General features: G+C 40.0%; 1 protein-coding gene and 1 long non-coding RNA gene across 3 annotated transcripts in view; one reads left to right on the forward strand and one right to left on the reverse strand.

Moving 5' to 3' along the window:
- The window catches only part of PPP1R14C (protein phosphatase 1 regulatory inhibitor subunit 14C), a 66,147-nt gene extending 63,111 nt beyond the window's left edge, over nucleotides 1–3,036 (forward strand). The window contains exon 3 of one of the 2 annotated variants that reach the window (XM_074948608.1): nucleotides 1,714–3,036. In XM_074948608.1, the coding sequence (XP_074804709.1) occupies nucleotides 1,714–1,788 (75 nt within the window). In that variant the 3' untranslated portion in view covers nucleotides 1,789–3,036. The remainder of the gene's footprint in view (nucleotides 1–1,713) is intronic. The other variant, XM_074948607.1, reaches the window with a different exon arrangement.
- Nucleotides 1–10,220, reverse strand: part of LOC141984984 (uncharacterized) — a 52,181-nt gene extending 41,961 nt beyond the window's left edge. Inside the window, exons 1-2 of the long non-coding RNA XR_012638845.1 lie at nucleotides 10,122–10,220; nucleotides 9,794–9,858 (exon numbers count right to left, since the gene is read on the reverse strand). This is a non-coding gene — a long non-coding RNA (uncharacterized LOC141984984). The remainder of the gene's footprint in view (nucleotides 1–9,793; nucleotides 9,859–10,121) is intronic.
- Between the last annotated feature and the right edge of the window lie 8,082 nt (nucleotides 10,221–18,302).

Below are 18,302 nucleotides of genomic sequence, written 5' to 3' on the forward strand. Positions count from 1 at the left end.
ACTCACATGTGCTAGTACTTACGTCAACAAATCACCATATGTTTTTACAGTACTACATATGGCACTACTGGTAAACTCAATTATCCAAAAGTCTCAAATGACATCAAAAATCTTCAGATTAGTTGGAATTCCAACTAAACAAATTTTGGGATCTAATCAAAATTTTGATTCAGGGGATAAACTAATTTTGTATAAATTGTTTGGACAATCCTTATCCTACCTGTATTAAGAGGTAATATTGTACCAGAATTCATTAAATGTAAACTAAAAGCTATGATCATATACAAATAATAGTAGATAAATAATAACAAAACAATTTTAAATTGTGGTCTATTTCTGCAAACCCTGACTCATAACTAATCTTTAAACGTGAAAGAAAAGCCCTTCGAAGTCCATCAGACTACTAGCTTGATTAAGGACCACCTATGTGCATAAGTTTGTTATTGTAAACAGCACTGGCCCTTTTAAAGTTTAAAAACCATCCTTAACCACTCATATTGTATCTAGATGTTAGTGGCTGGTTTTGCCTGATGTAAGCCTTGCCTACACTAGGTCAACTTACATATATTATCACGTGTGGTGACCTAGCTTCCGCAGAAATTGTGAAAGCACCATTGGGAGACCTCATGTGGGCAAGAATCTCTCAGCCAGACCCACTATTATTGTGTCAATTAATTAAATTTCCTTTAATTTAAAAAGGTGGTAAAATGGGGTTTGGCTCTGGGACCCATGTAGCACTAGGGGGAACCCTAGTGTGACTACTTGTTTGGCAAAAGTGGGGCTAACAGTGATGGGGAAAGGGAACATTTTTGGCAAGCTTTTCCGTTGTAGATGTGGCGTAAATGTCAGTAATTTCTCAGTAGTAACCACTGTAGTCAGAGTTTTCATAATAACTTCATATTTTTCAAGATTGTAGCTTTCTGAAACTCTCCTTCTGGGGCTGAAATTTCCTGAGCTTGATCTCTGCCTGAAGGTGACATGTTTTGAGGGCAGGTTACCAAAATTGCCTGTTGTGTTTGAAGAAAGTGCAGGTAAAAACACCTCGTTGCACTTAGATTTTAACTCTGATCTCATAGAGAGCTACATTTAAAAAAAAAGACTAAGGGCATGTTACACTTACCAGTAGATTGGCAGCGAGTGTTGATTTTAGCGGGTCTGGTGAAGACATGCTAAATCAATGGGAGAGCACTCTCTCATCAATTTGTGTACTCCACCTCCCCAAGAAGCATAAGGTGTAGCCACCGCGGTAAGTGGATCTAACTACTATGGAACTAACTATTCATGTAACTGAAGTCGCGTAAGTTAAATTGATTTACCACCGTAAGTTTGAAACAGACCAGCCGTAAGTTTGAAACATAACATTTGACGTGAGCTGCTGCTTCTAGCTTTTGAAGCAAGCTGCCCAGTGGACAACTGTCAGATAGACTTGTGTGATAAAAGGGTGGAAGATGGATAGCAACTGAGTTATATTGCACATGGAGGGAATAATGAGTTTCTTTCCTTTCCACTTCATGATGGAAGTGTGCATGTAGCCTTTACTTTAAGGTTCCAAGAGCTCATATAAATTCCACCTTATCAGTAAAATCTTATCTCCAGGATAAGCTTGTATAGTTTGCTTTAGTGTTCCTCCTTTAAAAAAGAAATACAAACCAAAACTATGATGTCTTGATGATGCAAAATATTGTTTTTCTAATCTTTTTTTTTTTCCCCTAGGAATTTATCAGAGAACTGCTAACTCGGATAAGAGGGATGAGAAAGCTAAGCCCCCCTCACAAGAAGAGTATATAACTATTCAAATAGTAGCACACTTATAAAAAACCAAGCAAGGGAAATGGGACTTTGACTACAAGACGTTTATTAAAATAGAGTTGTCTTTCTGAGCAACTTTTTTTTTTATTTGGTTCAGTTTTGACATTTACTCAAGGGAGTCCTATTTCATATGCTTTCAAGGGTTTTTTTTAAGTGTCAGGTTTTTTTTATCAAGGATATCAACATTTTTGGAGCTGCTCAACTATCCTACTAAAGGATTTTTGAACCAGTGAAGAACCCAGGCATTAGTGACCATGTCATAGCAATGAAGGGCAGCAATCCCACATGGTGAATCAGAAGAGTATGTAAACTTGCAGAGCTAGAAGAATTGCCTTTTTATTTTCCCCTAGCAACTACTTAGATAACGTTTTAAGTTGGCTGTATATTTAACTCATGGATGTCAAGTTTCTTGTGCTTGTATGTACATAAGTTGTAAAGTGGGGGTGTGAATACTGTTTCACGTGGCTGGAAGGGAAATTGTTACAGTAAACTATTTAAATGGTTGCTGAAGCAAACATGTTACTAGAGGGCAACAGTTTAGGTTACCAAAATGAGTACTGCCATTTTCTAAATCCATTTTAAAACACCGAGGTGAAGAATTTCAGTATATCTTCTCATACAGAAAGCAACATATGAGAACTGGGGGAGTTTCTTAAGGGCTTAATTTGTAGACTTCTAATTGCTTTATTGACTTTGATGCTTTGCCAGATCATTTTCTCTTCACCTCATGGTGTGTTAGAGTTGTATTAACCTACTGTATAAGAGCCTGATGTGATACCTAGAGAAATGTCAATCGCCATCTAAAAAATGTTTCACAGTGTGGGGGAAAGAAGTGCTACCAAAACAAACCAAAAGCACTGTTTTGCATTGCAGGTTTTAATGCAGATCCCCCTTTGAATAAAGAATAGCGTAGCATTTGTTTAGAGCTCTGTCCCCAGAACTAGGGGGGGGGGGGGCTTGTTAGTTATGGGTCCTCCTTTCTTGTGAAAGCAAGAATGGAATACTTTCAGTGGATCCCTGACACTTCTTAATTAAGGACATTTTCCAGATGTTCCATAAGCTACCATATGCCAGTAGATGAGTTTAGTCAGGCATTTTATATCAAAGGTGCTCTTAACATATTTTATTTTTAAAAATAAGAAATACATGTTTGTGAATTTTATGTATACTGGCAAGCTTTTTTAAATGTATTTAATTTTGTAATGTTTATCAATGATTTTATTTACCAGATATTTACTCAAATAAATGGAACTTGTGACTCTTGTTACATCTACACTTCCCAAAGCTACTAGCGCATATATTCAATGATAGTTATAGGGATGTATACACAGAAGGAGTGAGTTGGTCAATACATGTCAGTCCACCTTAGGCTGGCCCAATACCCTGGGCTTGGGGGTAATACCACCTAGCCTCAAATGTTTGAGTATTAGATTTCAATAGTCTCTGCAGACTGAAATCAAATTCTGGGTTTGGTACAAAGTTCAAGTTGTCCTTTCTAGTCATTAGAGAATGCATTATGTGAGATGATTATGGGGCTTTCACATGCCTTCCTCTAGAAAACATACTGCCATGTACACACTTAGACCTTTTCATAATCTCCAAAGTAATAATTCAGTGAAGTATTGACAATGAGAGACATTCCAGTTCGAGAGACTTATCACTAGCATGGAGACTCGTGGTTATATTTATTTTGTAACTGGAACAATATCTGCTTACATGAATATTATTCCCCTACTATCTCCCAACTTTGGATACCTGTTTCTCCTCATGCATATAATGGAGATGGGCCTAGAAAAACTCCCTAGTTCTAAACACCACAGAACTTTGCTTTCTCTGAATAATGCAGCTGGCTTATGGGTAGCAACATCCTAGGTCTGAACGCTCTGAGAGTTGTGGTATTTGGAATCTGTGTCTGAATTTTGTGACTTGGGCCCATAAAGATTTTTTTTTTTTTTTTTAAGTATGGCAAACTTTCTAGTCCTGGGGTAATGAAGTATAGTACAACTAAAACAACACCAAATCACAAATATATTGATAATTACACTGCTTCTTCACAAACAATTGTCACTATATTAAATTTTGCCTAAAAATTATGCATAATGTTGCTAAATGTTAATTAGCCAGAAAGGTATAATATGCTGTCTTTGTCATTAATTGCTTCCTTTGTGATCTTCTGATTTGCACACAGCAGATATTGCTGGAAATAATGGTACCATCCTTTCAGGAACTGTTTGGAACAGATAGATCATGCCCTTAGAGCTGATTTCTAAAATCAAGGATAACGTCTGCGATTTTGTTTTTGCCCAGTGTGTAACTATTGAAGGGCCAGTGCTGGGAAGGGCTTCCACTCCCCCAGCTGTAATGCAGTAAATGCTTCACTCTTAAAAAGTGTTTTGGTAAGCAGAAATGAACTCTAAATAGCCTTTCTTTCCAGCTGGTATAACGTGCCTGGGGACCTGCAAGGTCTGATTCTCCTCTTTTGACTTTTAATGGAGCTACTCTTGGCTCACTGGTGTGAGAGGAGAAATCAACTTGTTGATTTAAGATCTCATGGTGCTTATTTCTTTATACTGTGTGGGTGTTCCTAGCACTCTACAGTACTTGAGTGTGCTTTCAATAGCACACACTGTTAGTGAAACTAAAAAGATCTTGCAAGCCATCTTCAGTGCCTAACTGGGCAACTTGAATAAAAAGGGCCAAGTTTGGCTGCAATACAAATTTCCTTTGGCTTTAAAAACTGCTAGTGAATTATACTGAATTGGCTCCAGAATGAATGCACTTTGAAGCAGAGTTTTGTTTTGCCTCTTTAGTATACAAGCAGAGTTGCCAACAAGAACGTAGGTTTTCAGGGTACACTTTTTGCATAATTCCACATTAGTGTGCGCATATTTTACAGAAGTAGCTGGCACCAAAGCAGTGTGGAATCTTCACTATCCACTTTTCCCAATGGCCTAAACTTAGCTAGCACATACAAGGATTTTGTTTCCAGCCCACCTGACTTTTAATCACACCAGCTATGTGACTCTGGAGGCAACAAGAGCAGGTCAGTAAATTCCTGTGCTAGAGAAGAAAAGCAGATAACTTGGTTGTCCCAAATACTCATCTATTAAAAACTCTTCTAGTCATGGGGTAAGCTTCCTTTTGCCCGCAGAAGTAAATTGTAAAGTTGGCAATCCTGAGAAGAGGGCATTTGCGGGGTGGGGGTGGAAAGTCCCCTTCCAAAGGGATTAAAAATGACAGCCAGGGTGGGAGGAAGATCTAGCTAAGAGTCTGCTTATGCACTTAATGTTGAGACCTTGAAGGTAGAGGGTGGCACGAAGTAATAAGCGGGTGGGAGAGGCACGGTCCTTCCACAGGTGAGTAACAACTCAAAACACTGGCAAGTACTGACAACTCTATTGCCAACTATGGCTCTGATCTTGCAACTAGCTCAGTGGGTAGGTCCCTATGCCTGCATACAGCCAGTTGAAGAATGGGGGCCTACCTTACTTGGAAAGTTTAGTGGTGGCAAACTTTGGATCACGAGTGTGTGATAGGTACCACAAGAGTACTGTTCTAATAAACACAATTATTAATAACATCTGGTTGCCACTTCTGGATTTGACTTGAAAATGCAGCCTCCGGAGGTACAGCCTGTACATTGTAATGGAGATTTAAGTCCTCTGCATTAGTCTGAAGGATTTAATGTCTTGGTTGACTACAGTAGTTACACCAGAGATTAATTTGGCCCTTAACCCTTAATTAAAGTTGTCCCTCAAGGACTTTCACACCTTGTGCAAGTAATAAATGATCTTCAATGAGTTGCATCCTTCTGTTCTAGTTTTAATTTCAAGCCTATCAACGCATTAGGTAACCAAATCAGTTTTAGAATCTAATGCCTCAAGCTTTGTCATGCTGCATTCTTCCATAGCTTGAATTAATAATATGTTTTCCCCACTCCCAGAGGCCTATCCTGATTTTTTTTTTTTTAAGAACCTGCTTATAATGCTGTGAGTTTTCTTGCCAACTCAAACTTGAAAAATGTGTAATTCTCTCTCCCCTGTGCATATCTCTTAAACTTCAGTCTCTTTCTTAATACGTATAACTATATGCAATATCATAAATTAAAAACTTCCTGAATTATTCCTTTTCTGGGAGAAAAAACAATTGTTGGAGAGTTCCTTGACCTGGTCCCATTGAACTTGGCACCTCCTGTATCCAGATTTTCCTTAATTTTCCTGGTCTTCCTGGCCTTCTCAAACATCCCCTGGGGGAAGGAGTCCAGTGCTGGTTAATATTTGCTGATTGTACATGATACTAGACCGAGGGGGGAAGGAGGGGGAGGAGAGGGGCAGGAATGCAGTTTAAAGTGTAGCTAGTTTATAAGATTCATGTCTTTACGCTTACGAAAGTGCGGCCTTTCTGTTTCCATTCCAACGGGCGCTGTAAACTTTTTGCAATGATAGAATGGACACTCTAGGGTTTTATCTATCTCAAGAGTCCTCTTTTTTTCCCTTTTGTTCTTAGATGTACCTTGCACATGAACTGCCAGTTATTGTATTGTATTATGTCTTCTCATATTAATCTGGGCACTGGGCTTAGTACTTAATCGCTCCAGGGCTGGGTGCTCTACCCTTGACACAAGGACAAACTGATTTTAAAAAAATATCTGGCTAGCCTCTTCAAAAACAATCCCTTGGGGACCCCAACCATTTTGCTCCTGCAGGAAATATGCTGGGTTAAGTGAAAAGACTGACAAATAACTGCTTAACTTTCCACCTCCTTGTTGCTCTTCAACTCCAAGGGATTGCAAGTTTTAAGATGGGTTTTTAGCTGACCTTGTGAGCTGGTCTCTAGTTTGTTTGTTGTGGCGTAATTGGCACATGACCTAACCCAAAAGAGTGCTTCGTTCTCCTGTTGGAATTCCGTTTCTAAAGGGGTGGAAGGCAATAAACCTGTTTTTTAAATGCAGATTTGGAGATTCTTCTTGGCTTTAAAAAAAATTTATTGCTTTTACCAATAAAAGCTCCTGTTACTCCTGTTGTGTAACAGGAATTCAAACAGGAGAAAGAAATGTATTGCATGTTAAATCACAAGTCCTTTGCGGTGATAGCATAAGACCTAGGGAAGGCCACAGGAGGTGAGATGAATAGGACCCAGTCCAAAACATGAACTGACTACAAGTGAGCTTGATTTCATGAGATTACTAGCCCAATTTCTAGAACATATTAATTTCTCGATCAACTTGGATAAGAACCTGAGTTTTTGGATACTTTACCTATACTTATAATCTGAAGTGTCATTAACTGGAAATCTAGCAGCTGTTGTCAGTGATGTACAATAGGACTAGAGATGGGCCCAAACCAAAAGCCAGGATTGGAACAACCGTACGCTCAGGGTGTTCCAAGCATTGCCACCCTAGATGCTCATAAAACCATGAGATAAGTGCTGCACCTCCCTCCCCACCATTCCCACTGACCCTCCCGAAAAAATGAGACTTAAAATACAGCTTGTGTTTTTTAATCTGGGTTGTGAGTGGGTTACATTTTCCAGTTTTTCTCTGCAAAGATAAGGGCTTGAAATGTACTTTTAAATGAAAGCTGAGAGTCTTATGTAATCATGTGCCTTCAGTTACTGGGGTTTTAAGAAAAACCCCAAATGATCTATGATAAAATCATGAGTCAGCCACAGTGCAACTGGCCTTTTTTTTTTTTTTTTTTTTAAAGTCCAAACAAAGCCCTGCTCATGCAACTGGATCTGCACAAGCAGACTCTTGGGTTGGCATGTAGCCCAGTGAGCCTAACGATTCTCTGTGGAGGTACCTGTCTGTATGTAGCTGCCAGGAAGGGACATCCCACTTTGTTTTTAGATGTGCCAAGACTGAGGATGTTAATCTGAATTTTTCAATTTAAGTCCGTTTCTATGTTTATATTCATCCACTTTAAAAAATAAAATAAAATAATCCAGAGACTGGCCATTTTGTTAAATGGTAGATGTACTTTCATTAAATTGGGACTAGAGAATAAAATTCTAACTGATAACTTTTGTGTTTTGCTTGATTATATGGGGATAATGGCTTCTGCTCACTGGAATAATATTGTACTTGGTTGCATGGTGTGGGCAGTTGCTCTCAATACATTTACTAATTATCCTCTTCAAGAAGAAACAAGCTGGTTAGAAAATGACTTCAGGCTGAAAATGTGTTTCAGTGGCATCTAGCTAACACCCAAAACCAATTAAACTTCACTTCCCAAATTGTGCTTTTGTGGGAAACACAACAAACGTTAGGCTTGGTCTGCCCTTAAAGCATAGGCTGACATAGCTATGGTGCTCAGGGTGTGAAAAATCCACACCCCTCAATGCCGTAGCTGTGTCAACCTAACCCCCAGAGTAGATACAGGTGGGTTGACAGAAGAATGCTTCCAGCGACCTAGCTACTGTCACTTTTGGAGATGAAGTTCCTGTGGCAGTGAACAGCTCTTTTTGTCATTGCAATCTGTGTCCTCAGCCTTGGGACCAATCTTATTTAACTTCTTCATTAATAATCTTGGCACAAAAAGTGGGAATGTGCTAATAAAATTTGACAGGTTTCAGAGCATAAGCACAAAAGCTTATGCTCTAATAAGTTTGTTAGTCTCTAAGGTGCCGCAAGTCCTCCTTTTCTTTTTGCTAATCAAATTTGCAGAGGAGACAAAGTTGGGAGGTACTGCCAATACGGAGGAGGTTTGGAATAACATATAAGAAGATTCGGACGACCTTGGAAACTGGAGTAATAGAAATGGTATGAAATAGTTCAAAGTGCAAGGTCATGCACTTAGGATCTAACAGGAGCTTTTGCCATAAGCTGGGGATTTGAGGTTGAAGTGACAGAAGAGGAGAAAGAGCTGGGTGTATTGGTTGATCACAGGATGACTGAGTCAATAATAAAAGGAGTACTTGTGCACCTTAGAGACTAACAAATTTTATTTGAGCATAAGCTTTCGTGAGCTACAGCTCACTTCATCGGATGCATGCAGTGGAAAATACAGTAGGGGGATTTTCTATACACAGCATGAAACAATGGGTGTTACCATACGCACTGTAACGAGAGTGATCAGGTAAGGTGAGCTATTACCAGCAGGAGAGGGGGAAAAAAAAACTTTTTGTAGTGATAATCAAGGTGGGCCATTTCCAGCAGTTGACAAGAATGTGTGAGGAACAGTGGGGGGGAAAAATAAACATGGGGAAATAGTTTTACTTTGTGTAATGACACATCCACTCCCAGTCTTTATTCAAGCCTAATGTAATGGTGTCCAGTTTGCAAATTAATTCCAATTCAGCAGTGTTTCGGAGTCTGTTTTTGAAGTTTTTTTGTTGTAATATTGCCTCTTTTAGGTCTGTAATCAAGTGACCAGAGAGATTGAAGTGTTCTCCAACTGGTTTTTGAATGTTACAATTCTTGATCTCTGATTTGCGTCCATTTATTCTTTTACATTGAGACTGTCCGGTTTGGCCAATGTACATGGCAGAGGGGCATTGCTGGCACATGATGGCATATATCACATTGGTAGATGTGCAGGTGAACGAGCCTCTGATAGTGTGGCTGATGTGATTAGTAATGAGTCAATAATGTGATGCAGCTATGAAAAAAGGCTAATGCACTCCTAGGGTGCACCAGGTGAAGTGTTTCCAGTAGAGATAGGGAAGTGTTATTACTATTGTACAAGGCACCGCTGACATCTCATCTGGAATACTGTGTACAGTTCTGGTCTCCCCTATTTAAGAAAGATAAATTCAAATTGGAACAGATGCAGAGAAGGGCTACTTGAATGAACAGAGGAACATCATGGAGAACATATATTGTGAGAGGAGAATTAAGGAACTTGGCTTGTTTAACACAACAAAGGCTGAGGGCAGATATGATTGCTCTCTGGAAGCAGGACCGGCCATAGACCAAACGGCACCCCAAGCGAGGAGCGTCTTCAGTGCCCCCCCCCCCACTTCCATTTGTTAAACTTTTGAATACCTTATTTTTTATTGCATTTGTAGTCCATTTCATGACTTGGCACAATTTCCATGCATGATTTATTCCTGTTATATAAGATAAATTTGCAAGTTAGGATCTGTATTTATTCATGCCAATATAAGCAAATAAAAAATTAATTTCCTCTAAGCTTATAGAAACTTTTTTTAATTTTAAGAATAACTGAAATGTACGAACATCAAGAAATTGAACTGTGCACCAACATTAGGTGGACCAGTATTAAATAGTGTTACTGTAGGTGACAGCCTTAGAATGTTAACCCTAGTCTTTTAGTTCAAAAGCTTAACCCCAGTCCTTTAGCTTTTCTCACCTTTGCCCTCGTGAAGTGAAGCACAGCGTCAGAGAGATCCAAAGACTGGCAAGTGAAGAGTGCTTCCCATGTGGCAAAATGTGACTGATGTCCAAATCGACGTAGAGGTCTTTATTATTGACATCCGAACATTCCCCAGGTGTCAGCATCTGGTGAAGGTCCATATGTACAATTGTTCAAGAGTGTTTTCCTGTCTGTGGCAGCTTACTAAGGTCATATAAAATCTTTCAGGCTTTTTGTGGTGCTTCATTTTCCCAAGTCTTTCTTCAGTGGACACTCGGGCAGTGTCAACAAGCGAGCAAAAAAACTCCTTCTTGAATTTTTCTTTTGGGCTACCCATCACCTCATCTCTGCCCATGTAACCAAACTGTCTCTTCTTCCGATGAATAAACGTTTCCTTGAAGACAGGCTCAACTCAACTTTCCACCATTTCTTTGGCAGCAGCGATGGCATCTTCAAATCCATTTTCTCTTTAGGCCACAACAAAATCAAGGCAGCTTCTCGTCAAAGTAGTAGTGGTCATGATGTCCATCGACTGAGTTTGTAATGCCTTGCTTACAAGGTTTACTTGGAACAGGATATCATGCCAAACCACAATTGAGACCAGAAATTTGAAGTCAGTGATCTGGTTTGCCAGGCTTTGTACCTTGTGTTGGATTCCAGCCTTGGCTGTACTTGACTGCACTAGTTCCATCAAGGCATCATAAACCATAGTCACTTGGAACCTCACTGGCCCTACGCTGTCAATGCAGCTCTCCCAGCGAGCATTACTTAGTGGCTTCACAGTCAGATTTGTAACATTGTCTGTGAGGATCTTCCACCTGATAGTTGATGCTGAAAACAGGATGTATATCCTTTGCAGTACTCCGAAGAGAGATACTGAATCTAAAGAAGATGACGCTGCATCTGGCACAACCAGGTTGAGGGAATGGCAGCCACAAGGCATGAAGAAAGCTCTTGGATTCAGTGCAAGGGCCCTTGCCTGGGTGCCACTGTTTCTTCCCTTCATGTTCGTGCCGTTGTAGCCTTGGAGGTTAGTGAAAAATGAATCCACATACGGAATACCTGAAACATTTTACTTCAAACATTCTATTTTCCCTTTTGTCACAAACAACAAAAACTGCACCCCAAGCCCAGAGCCTCCCAAGCTGGCACCCCAGGTGGTCGCCTGCCCCTAAACCTGGCAACAGACAGATAAACATCAGGGGGAGAGGAGTTATTTATGTTAAGGGCCAATGCTGGCACAAGAACAAATGGATGTAAACTAGTAATCAATAAATGTAGGCTTAAAATTAGATGAAGGCTCTAACCATCAGAGGAGTGAAGTTCTGGAACAGGCTTCTAAGGGAAATGGGGGGGGGGGCGGGGGGGAACCATCCTAACTTGTCTCCATACTGAACTTGATAAGTTTATGGAGGGGATGGTATGATGAGTGCCTAAAATGACACATGGCCCATTCACTACTGCTATTAGCACGTATCTCCGATGGCCAGAGATGGAATACTAGAAGAGGAGGGCTCTGAGTTACTGCAGAGAATTCTTTCCTGGGTGTTTGGCTGATGGGTGTCTCTGGCATGCTCAGGGTCTATCTGATTGTCATATTTGGGGTTGGGAAGGTCACATGGGCAAAGATACTTGAGGGGGGAGTAGGGTTGCTTTCCTCTGCACCTTGGGATATGAGTAACTTGCTCATATGAACTAGAGTAAATGGTGGAGTCTTTGTAACTTAGTCTTTCAAATCAAGATTTGAGGACTTCAGTAACTCAGCCAGATGTTATGGGCAAATTACAGGAGTGTGTGAGGCTTTGTGGCCTGTGATGTGCAGAAGATCAGACTAGATGATCAGGATGGTCCCTTCTGGCCTAAAAGTCTGAGTCTATAAGTCTACATTACAGGATTACAGTGGCATAGCTACTGCGTTGTGTAGCTAAGCTGCTGGAGTGTAGGCATGGCCTTAGCCTGTATGGAATTTGAAGTTAAAGACACACAGGGTTCCACAAAGATGCCATGGCATTCAGGAAAGGAGTCCCCTACTCCAGAGTCTGAGTTCTGAAGTGACCACCTCACATGATTTTATATTCAACTGCAGCCAGCCTTCTGGAATGTTCTCCTTCCCAAGCACCTATCTCTGTCTTGGCAATGGAGTTATGTCAAATTACTTACGGTTTTAATTTAAGGTCCTTATGTAGCACCAATTACCATAGCATCTGAGGTCTTCACAATCATTAACCTATTTATCCTCAGAACCCCTTTGAAGTAGGGAAAGTACTATTATCCCTATTGTACAGATACTCTCCATGTCTCCGTTCCCCAAGTGACTTAACTATGTTCATGCAGGAAGTCTGTGCAGAACAGTGTCTTGACCCCACGTCTCCTGAGTCCCAGGTTAGCACTCTAACCATTGGACCATGCTCTAAATTCTTCCCAGGCAGTAGAAAGAAGGGGGGAGCTCCTGCCCAGTCTTGTGCATGCCATTCACAGGAGTTCTTCAGCTGAGATCCAAAGACCTCATTCTCTCAAACTGAGACAACTAAGAATTTGGCCTTCTTTTCTTTCCTGGGCTAGGCTTAAATTCAACCCAGCATAAGGGTCTTCTCCTTGTACTCCAAGGGTGATGAGGTTACCCGTTATGCAGGGAGTAATGGGTGATTTAAGGTGATGAGCACCATTTAATTTTTCCCCAAAATTGCTAAAATCTTCTTGTCTAGAAAAACAAGAAATGGTAGGGGCCAAATCTTAATGATTGTCATTCAATGCCAATTCGGAGATGTGACCTCCACTATTTCAGTCACTTAGGGTTCTTCTCACCTTCCCTAAGAAGACACAATGATTAAAGACAAAATAAACACAACTATTAACTGAGACTTATTAAAGAAAGAGAGAGAGAGAGAAAACTAAATAAAACAGAACACAAACAATAAACAATGTTACTTCAGCTAGAATCTGTTTTGTACATCTCTTTAGTGGAGAGCTTTCAGGAGACAGTACACCTTAAGAGCGGTTCTGTCTCTGTTGGAGAGATTCTTTCCCAGGTAAACTAAAACCAAAGTGTATCATCCCCAAATCCACAGTGAATCCTGTCTTAGTGTATCATATATTACCAGAACACTGTATAGATGGACAAAGGAATTGTTTGGTTTATTGTAGATAACATACAGTTTATAAATGGACAGAGGTAAGTGATCTTAACTAAGTCCTATGAAACCAGAGAGAATATTTTACTGAGTTACCTAAAAGAAGCCAGTCACACTGAGACGGGCAAATTAATAAATCTGAGGAATCTACTATCCAAATTAAATGGCACCATTTGTCTCTAAAGTATTGCTCTCTTTGCATTTATCAATACAATTTTATTTGTCATTGTGTTGCCCATTCACCTCACTTGTTTAAATCTCTCTGAAGTACCTCACTAGTCCTGACTAACCTAGATACTTTTCAGAGTAACAGCCGTGTTAGTCTGTATTCGTAAAAAGTCTGTATTCGTAAAAAGACATTATATACTATATTATATACATTATATAATGTCTTCTGCAGTTTCCACGATATGCTATGCATCCGATGAAGTGAGCTGTAGCTCACGAAAGCTCATGCTCAAATAAACTGGTTAGTCTCTAAGGTGCCACAAGTACTCCTTTTCTTTTTTCTTTTTACTAGATACTTTTGTGTCATCTGCAAATTTTGCTACGTCAGTACTCACTCCCTGTCCCACCCCTCTTTTTTTCCAGATCATTAAAGTATATATGAAACAACACAAGACCTACTATGGAACCTTGTGGGGCCTTGCTGTATAACTTTTGCCATGATGAAATTTGACCATTTAATACTACTCGTCGCTCTCTGTCTTTGCCAGTTTTTGATCCATTGACAATACTTTGCCTCTCATCCATAACTACTTAGCTTCAGTCGCCTCTTGTGAGGGACTTTGTCCAGGGCCTTTTGAAAGTCTAAAGTCTATTTCAGAAGCAGGAAAGGGAAGCCAAAATGGGAAGCTACAAACTTTCCTTGCTAGAGTCAATCAATAACCTACAATAAGATTGGAGTCTGTAACTTTTTGCCATGGCCCTGTATCGGAGGCCGTATTGAACGGCGCCTCTTCGTAGCAGCGTATAGAAGCATTTCGCCTTCTCTTAAAGCTTGCAGGTTGCTAGGAGGCAGATGTACATGACTATGCCCCTTAAAGGAGTGCTGAGCATATACTCAGCTGGGCAGCTGAGCAGCTCTGTTTGTAGACTTCTTCCCAGCTCCTTTGGGGGGCTAGAGCTTCAGAGGAGAAAAACTTGGAAGAACACAGGAATACCAGTTGTAGCTTGCTCCTGCTTCTTGTCCCAATTCAGTCGTGGCCAGACATCTCCCATTCAGGTCCAAAGCTCATTTAGGCACTGAGAAATCACAGAAATATTTTTGGAGAACGTGATAGAACGGTGTGTCATTGGCATACTGGTGACAGGGCAACCCATTGGTGCCAACGGTCTGCAGGCTACAATTTGCATGGTCAGCAGATATGTAGCCGTGGAGTAATATTTTTCTAACCCGAAAGGATTCAGTGATTATTCCCATGCAGAAGGATCAGAGGACCTGCATATGGCCGTGTGTTAAAGGTCACAGTCCTTACGCTCTGTCCCCCAGTGATCATTATAGGATTCATGGTGTACAAGCAATCAATGTGTGCTTTCCCCTTATCCTCCCTAGAAGGAAAACAGAGGCTACCCAGGAGAGAGCTGCTACCTTAGACTCTGCTGTTGCCATCGTTCCGGAAAAGGACAGTATTTCTGCTTCAACCATACCCAGGAGAGTCTCCTTCTAGTAAATGCCACCACCTATTACTTCAGATAGAAAATGCATTTGAATGGCATTTCTCAAAGACCTTTCTTTATATCTACATGGCATTGCATCATGTAAAGTCAAGCTCAGTTCTGTTACACTAATGTAAATCTAGAGTAACTTAACTGAAACCAGATTTACACTTGTGTAGTAGGAAGCAGAATTTTGCACCCTGTTCATTACTGATAAATTGTCAAACCTGCTGAAATAGATTGTATTGCAACGTAATACATGCTGAATGCATAATTGATTATATATTGTATTAGAATCCAACTTTTGACCCATATTGTGTTTTTATTTTATGTCCTACATAGACTTTAGTGGGAAAAAAAGAAAATGAAACTGATCCAGACAATAATTAAATTGTTCCCGTCTAAAGTCCCATAGGATTTAAATAGGAATAATCTCTTAAAACACACAATACGTTTGTTAAATACTAGAGATTGGCAAACACTTTTGATTAATACAAGAGTTGTAACCAAATCCAAAATTCTTCTAAATTTAAAACATGTAATGCTTTTTGTTCTTAGGCTTCTCCCACCAGCATGCCCAGGTGACAGTCAACACTGGAATTGCAAAACTAAGAAGAAACCCCATTTCCTATTATATATGTGACTTCAACACAGACAAGTGGCCTATTTTATTTGTAGTCTCCTGCCTTTAGGAAAACAAATGAACAAACTATCCTGTGTCTAATACTAGGTATGGCAGCTACAGTAGAAGGTAATTTCTTGTGTGCAGTGTCTGTCTGTCTCTGTCTGTCAGTCAATCTCCATCTTGATTCCCAGTATTCTCCCTTTGGACCAAAAAAAAGTCAGTCCCATCAATTTCCTAAATGCAGTACTTCTGGTATCTACATGGTACATCAGCACCTTTCATTCCTTGTCCTCCCCTCCCATATTTCTAGTTTAGCAAAAGGAATGGAATAGTTCATTTTAGCAGCTGACATATCAAAAGCGGCCAGGAAGAGACAGGCAAAAGTTGGCAGTGACTTGGAAAAATGAAGCAAAACCTCAGGGAGTCTCTTGGCTGATTAGCTGCTTTCTAACATCTTCCCCTACCAAATTGTCTACAGCTGCTGAGCTGGAACATTCCTCCTGGGAACAAAGGACTTTTTCCAAGGTAAACTCAGTAGTAGCAGCAGCATGATTATATATGTGCTTAAATGCTGGGGATTAATCCTTTTTGCTGTTTTAAAGGCATGTCCCTAAACAGAAGTAAAGGAATCCCAGTAGCTACACCCTTCCCCTACACCTGAATTGGTCACTAGCAGAAGACCTCAATAATTAACTATTGGAAACATCCATTAAAATATATTTATCGGTGTGTGCCAAAAAGTAATTGATGCAAACTTTACAGGTCATCTGTGAAGATGTATGCCAGATGTAACAACTGGAAATCCTGCTGGTGAGCAATTGATGTTGCTTTATTATGTTTCCAATATTAATTGCTTAAATAGGCTGTAAGGTATTTATCATTAATAAAAAAAACCCAACCCTCTCCACAGTAAAAGGCACCGTTTTCTAAGGTGGTTTAACACAAAAATAAGGGGGTTACATTCTTTTAAAAAATATGTTAAGAAGAATTTTTCTGTCGGCAAATATTCGTTTCTGTAGTTTAGCTGGTGTGGTTTAGAGATCTTTGAGCCAAAGTTATGATTCCCACTGACAGCATATCCCTCTTTCCCCAGCCCACAAAGCATACTCCCAAATTGTGCTGTAAACTTGTTAAGGCCCATGGCCAAGATTTTGGGTGCCTCAATTTCTAGCACACCTCTAAAGGGGCCTGATTTTCAAAGGGTGACTGCTCAGCACTTTCTGAAAAACAGGTCCCTTTAAGGTGTCTCAAGTTGGGTCCTAAGAAACTGACGTTCCCCCAAACTTGCTGGTCCCTTTTTCAGAAAATCTTATTTGTAGAACTGAAGGTTGTTCTCTCATTAGGCACTAATATGGCTGTTTAATACCATAGACATAGCAGAATACATAGGTAAATATGCAACTCACTTACATATGGCTAGATAAACTGCCATTTTCTGAAAGCACAATGGTGCCCTTTGCTGAATTGTATAGAGGACAATCCTTTCCTCCCTTATTTAAATAATAAATGGAATAAAAAGAAACCCCTAAACAAACACCTCCATGTTAAATAAGTCTGTATACAATACAGAAGCTAAGTATGAAGTGTTCCTATTAGGGCTTATTTAACTAAGACTACTCCTTTCCTCTGTCTTTTTATGCAGAAACTACTAATTCTGCTATTTTAACATGAGAAGAGACATTTCCGTGAATTCTCCCTCAATTCAAGGACTCGTCCTCTGCTACAGAGCGTGGTCTTAGTAAATAGCCTCTGGAAAGAACAAGATCACATGGTGCAGACTGGGGAAGGGAATTAATCAATGAAATGAGCAAAGACATCTACTGGTAACTATCTGAGAATAAAAGAAAAGGGTTTGGGTATAGAATGCTCTCTCTGCCAGTGAAGGTGGCTTTAAATTCCTCAAGCCAAATGCCACATACACTTTCAAAAAGATACTGACTTTCCCACAATCCTGATCCAATCTTGCAGTTATGTTGGCTGAAGGAAGGTCAGTTTGAAACAATATTCACTGACAAATGGAATGGATTAGGTATTGTGTATTACCTCTGCTGGGAGAAGTAGTTATTTGAAGAGATGGCTTGGATGCAATAAAAACCTCACACCCTGACCTTTCATCCAGAGTTTCAAAATGAACTTATTTTAGGGTTGGCAAAAGTTCATTTAATTTATTTGCCCATTAGTTTTCACTTTTCTACCCCATTTGCAGCTAGCCTGGATGTGAAGTGACAAAATAGTGTAAGAGAGGTTGTTACTGGTACAGCTATGGAGGGAGGTGAGATCTCTTGAGCACCTGATTTTGGGAGGTAGACAGCCTGGTTTGCAGCCCTAAAAGCTTCAGATGATTTGAATAAGCTTGGAATACCAACAGTGGAGTTTACTTGGAGGTGTGGGTGGCTTTGCCTAGTTTGTTTTGAGTCTTCCATATATTTTTCATCTACTGCACTGGCTTCTCAATTTCTTATTTGTATCACCTTTAATTTTAGATGATATTTGGCAGCCTGAAACCAAGTACAATACTCAGTTTAAAAAAAAAAAAGTGGTGGTGAGGGAACTGGGGGCAGTGGGGTGGTGATTATAAATCTCACCTGCCATCCCATTGTAAAGAGTAATCATTCTAAGTATTGTTGCTATTCGTTCCCATTTTATTCTTAGGTTTAATTCTAAAACTGGAGAAAGCCTATCACATTAAAGGCCAAGTTAACTGAATGAATTAATAATACAGAGAAGAAGGACGCTCCAGTGGTTAGGGTGCTATCCAGTGAC

This window comes from Natator depressus, chromosome 3 (assembly GCF_965152275.1).
Source record: "Natator depressus isolate rNatDep1 chromosome 3, rNatDep2.hap1, whole genome shotgun sequence".
NCBI lineage: Eukaryota > Metazoa > Chordata > Testudines > Cheloniidae > Natator > Natator depressus.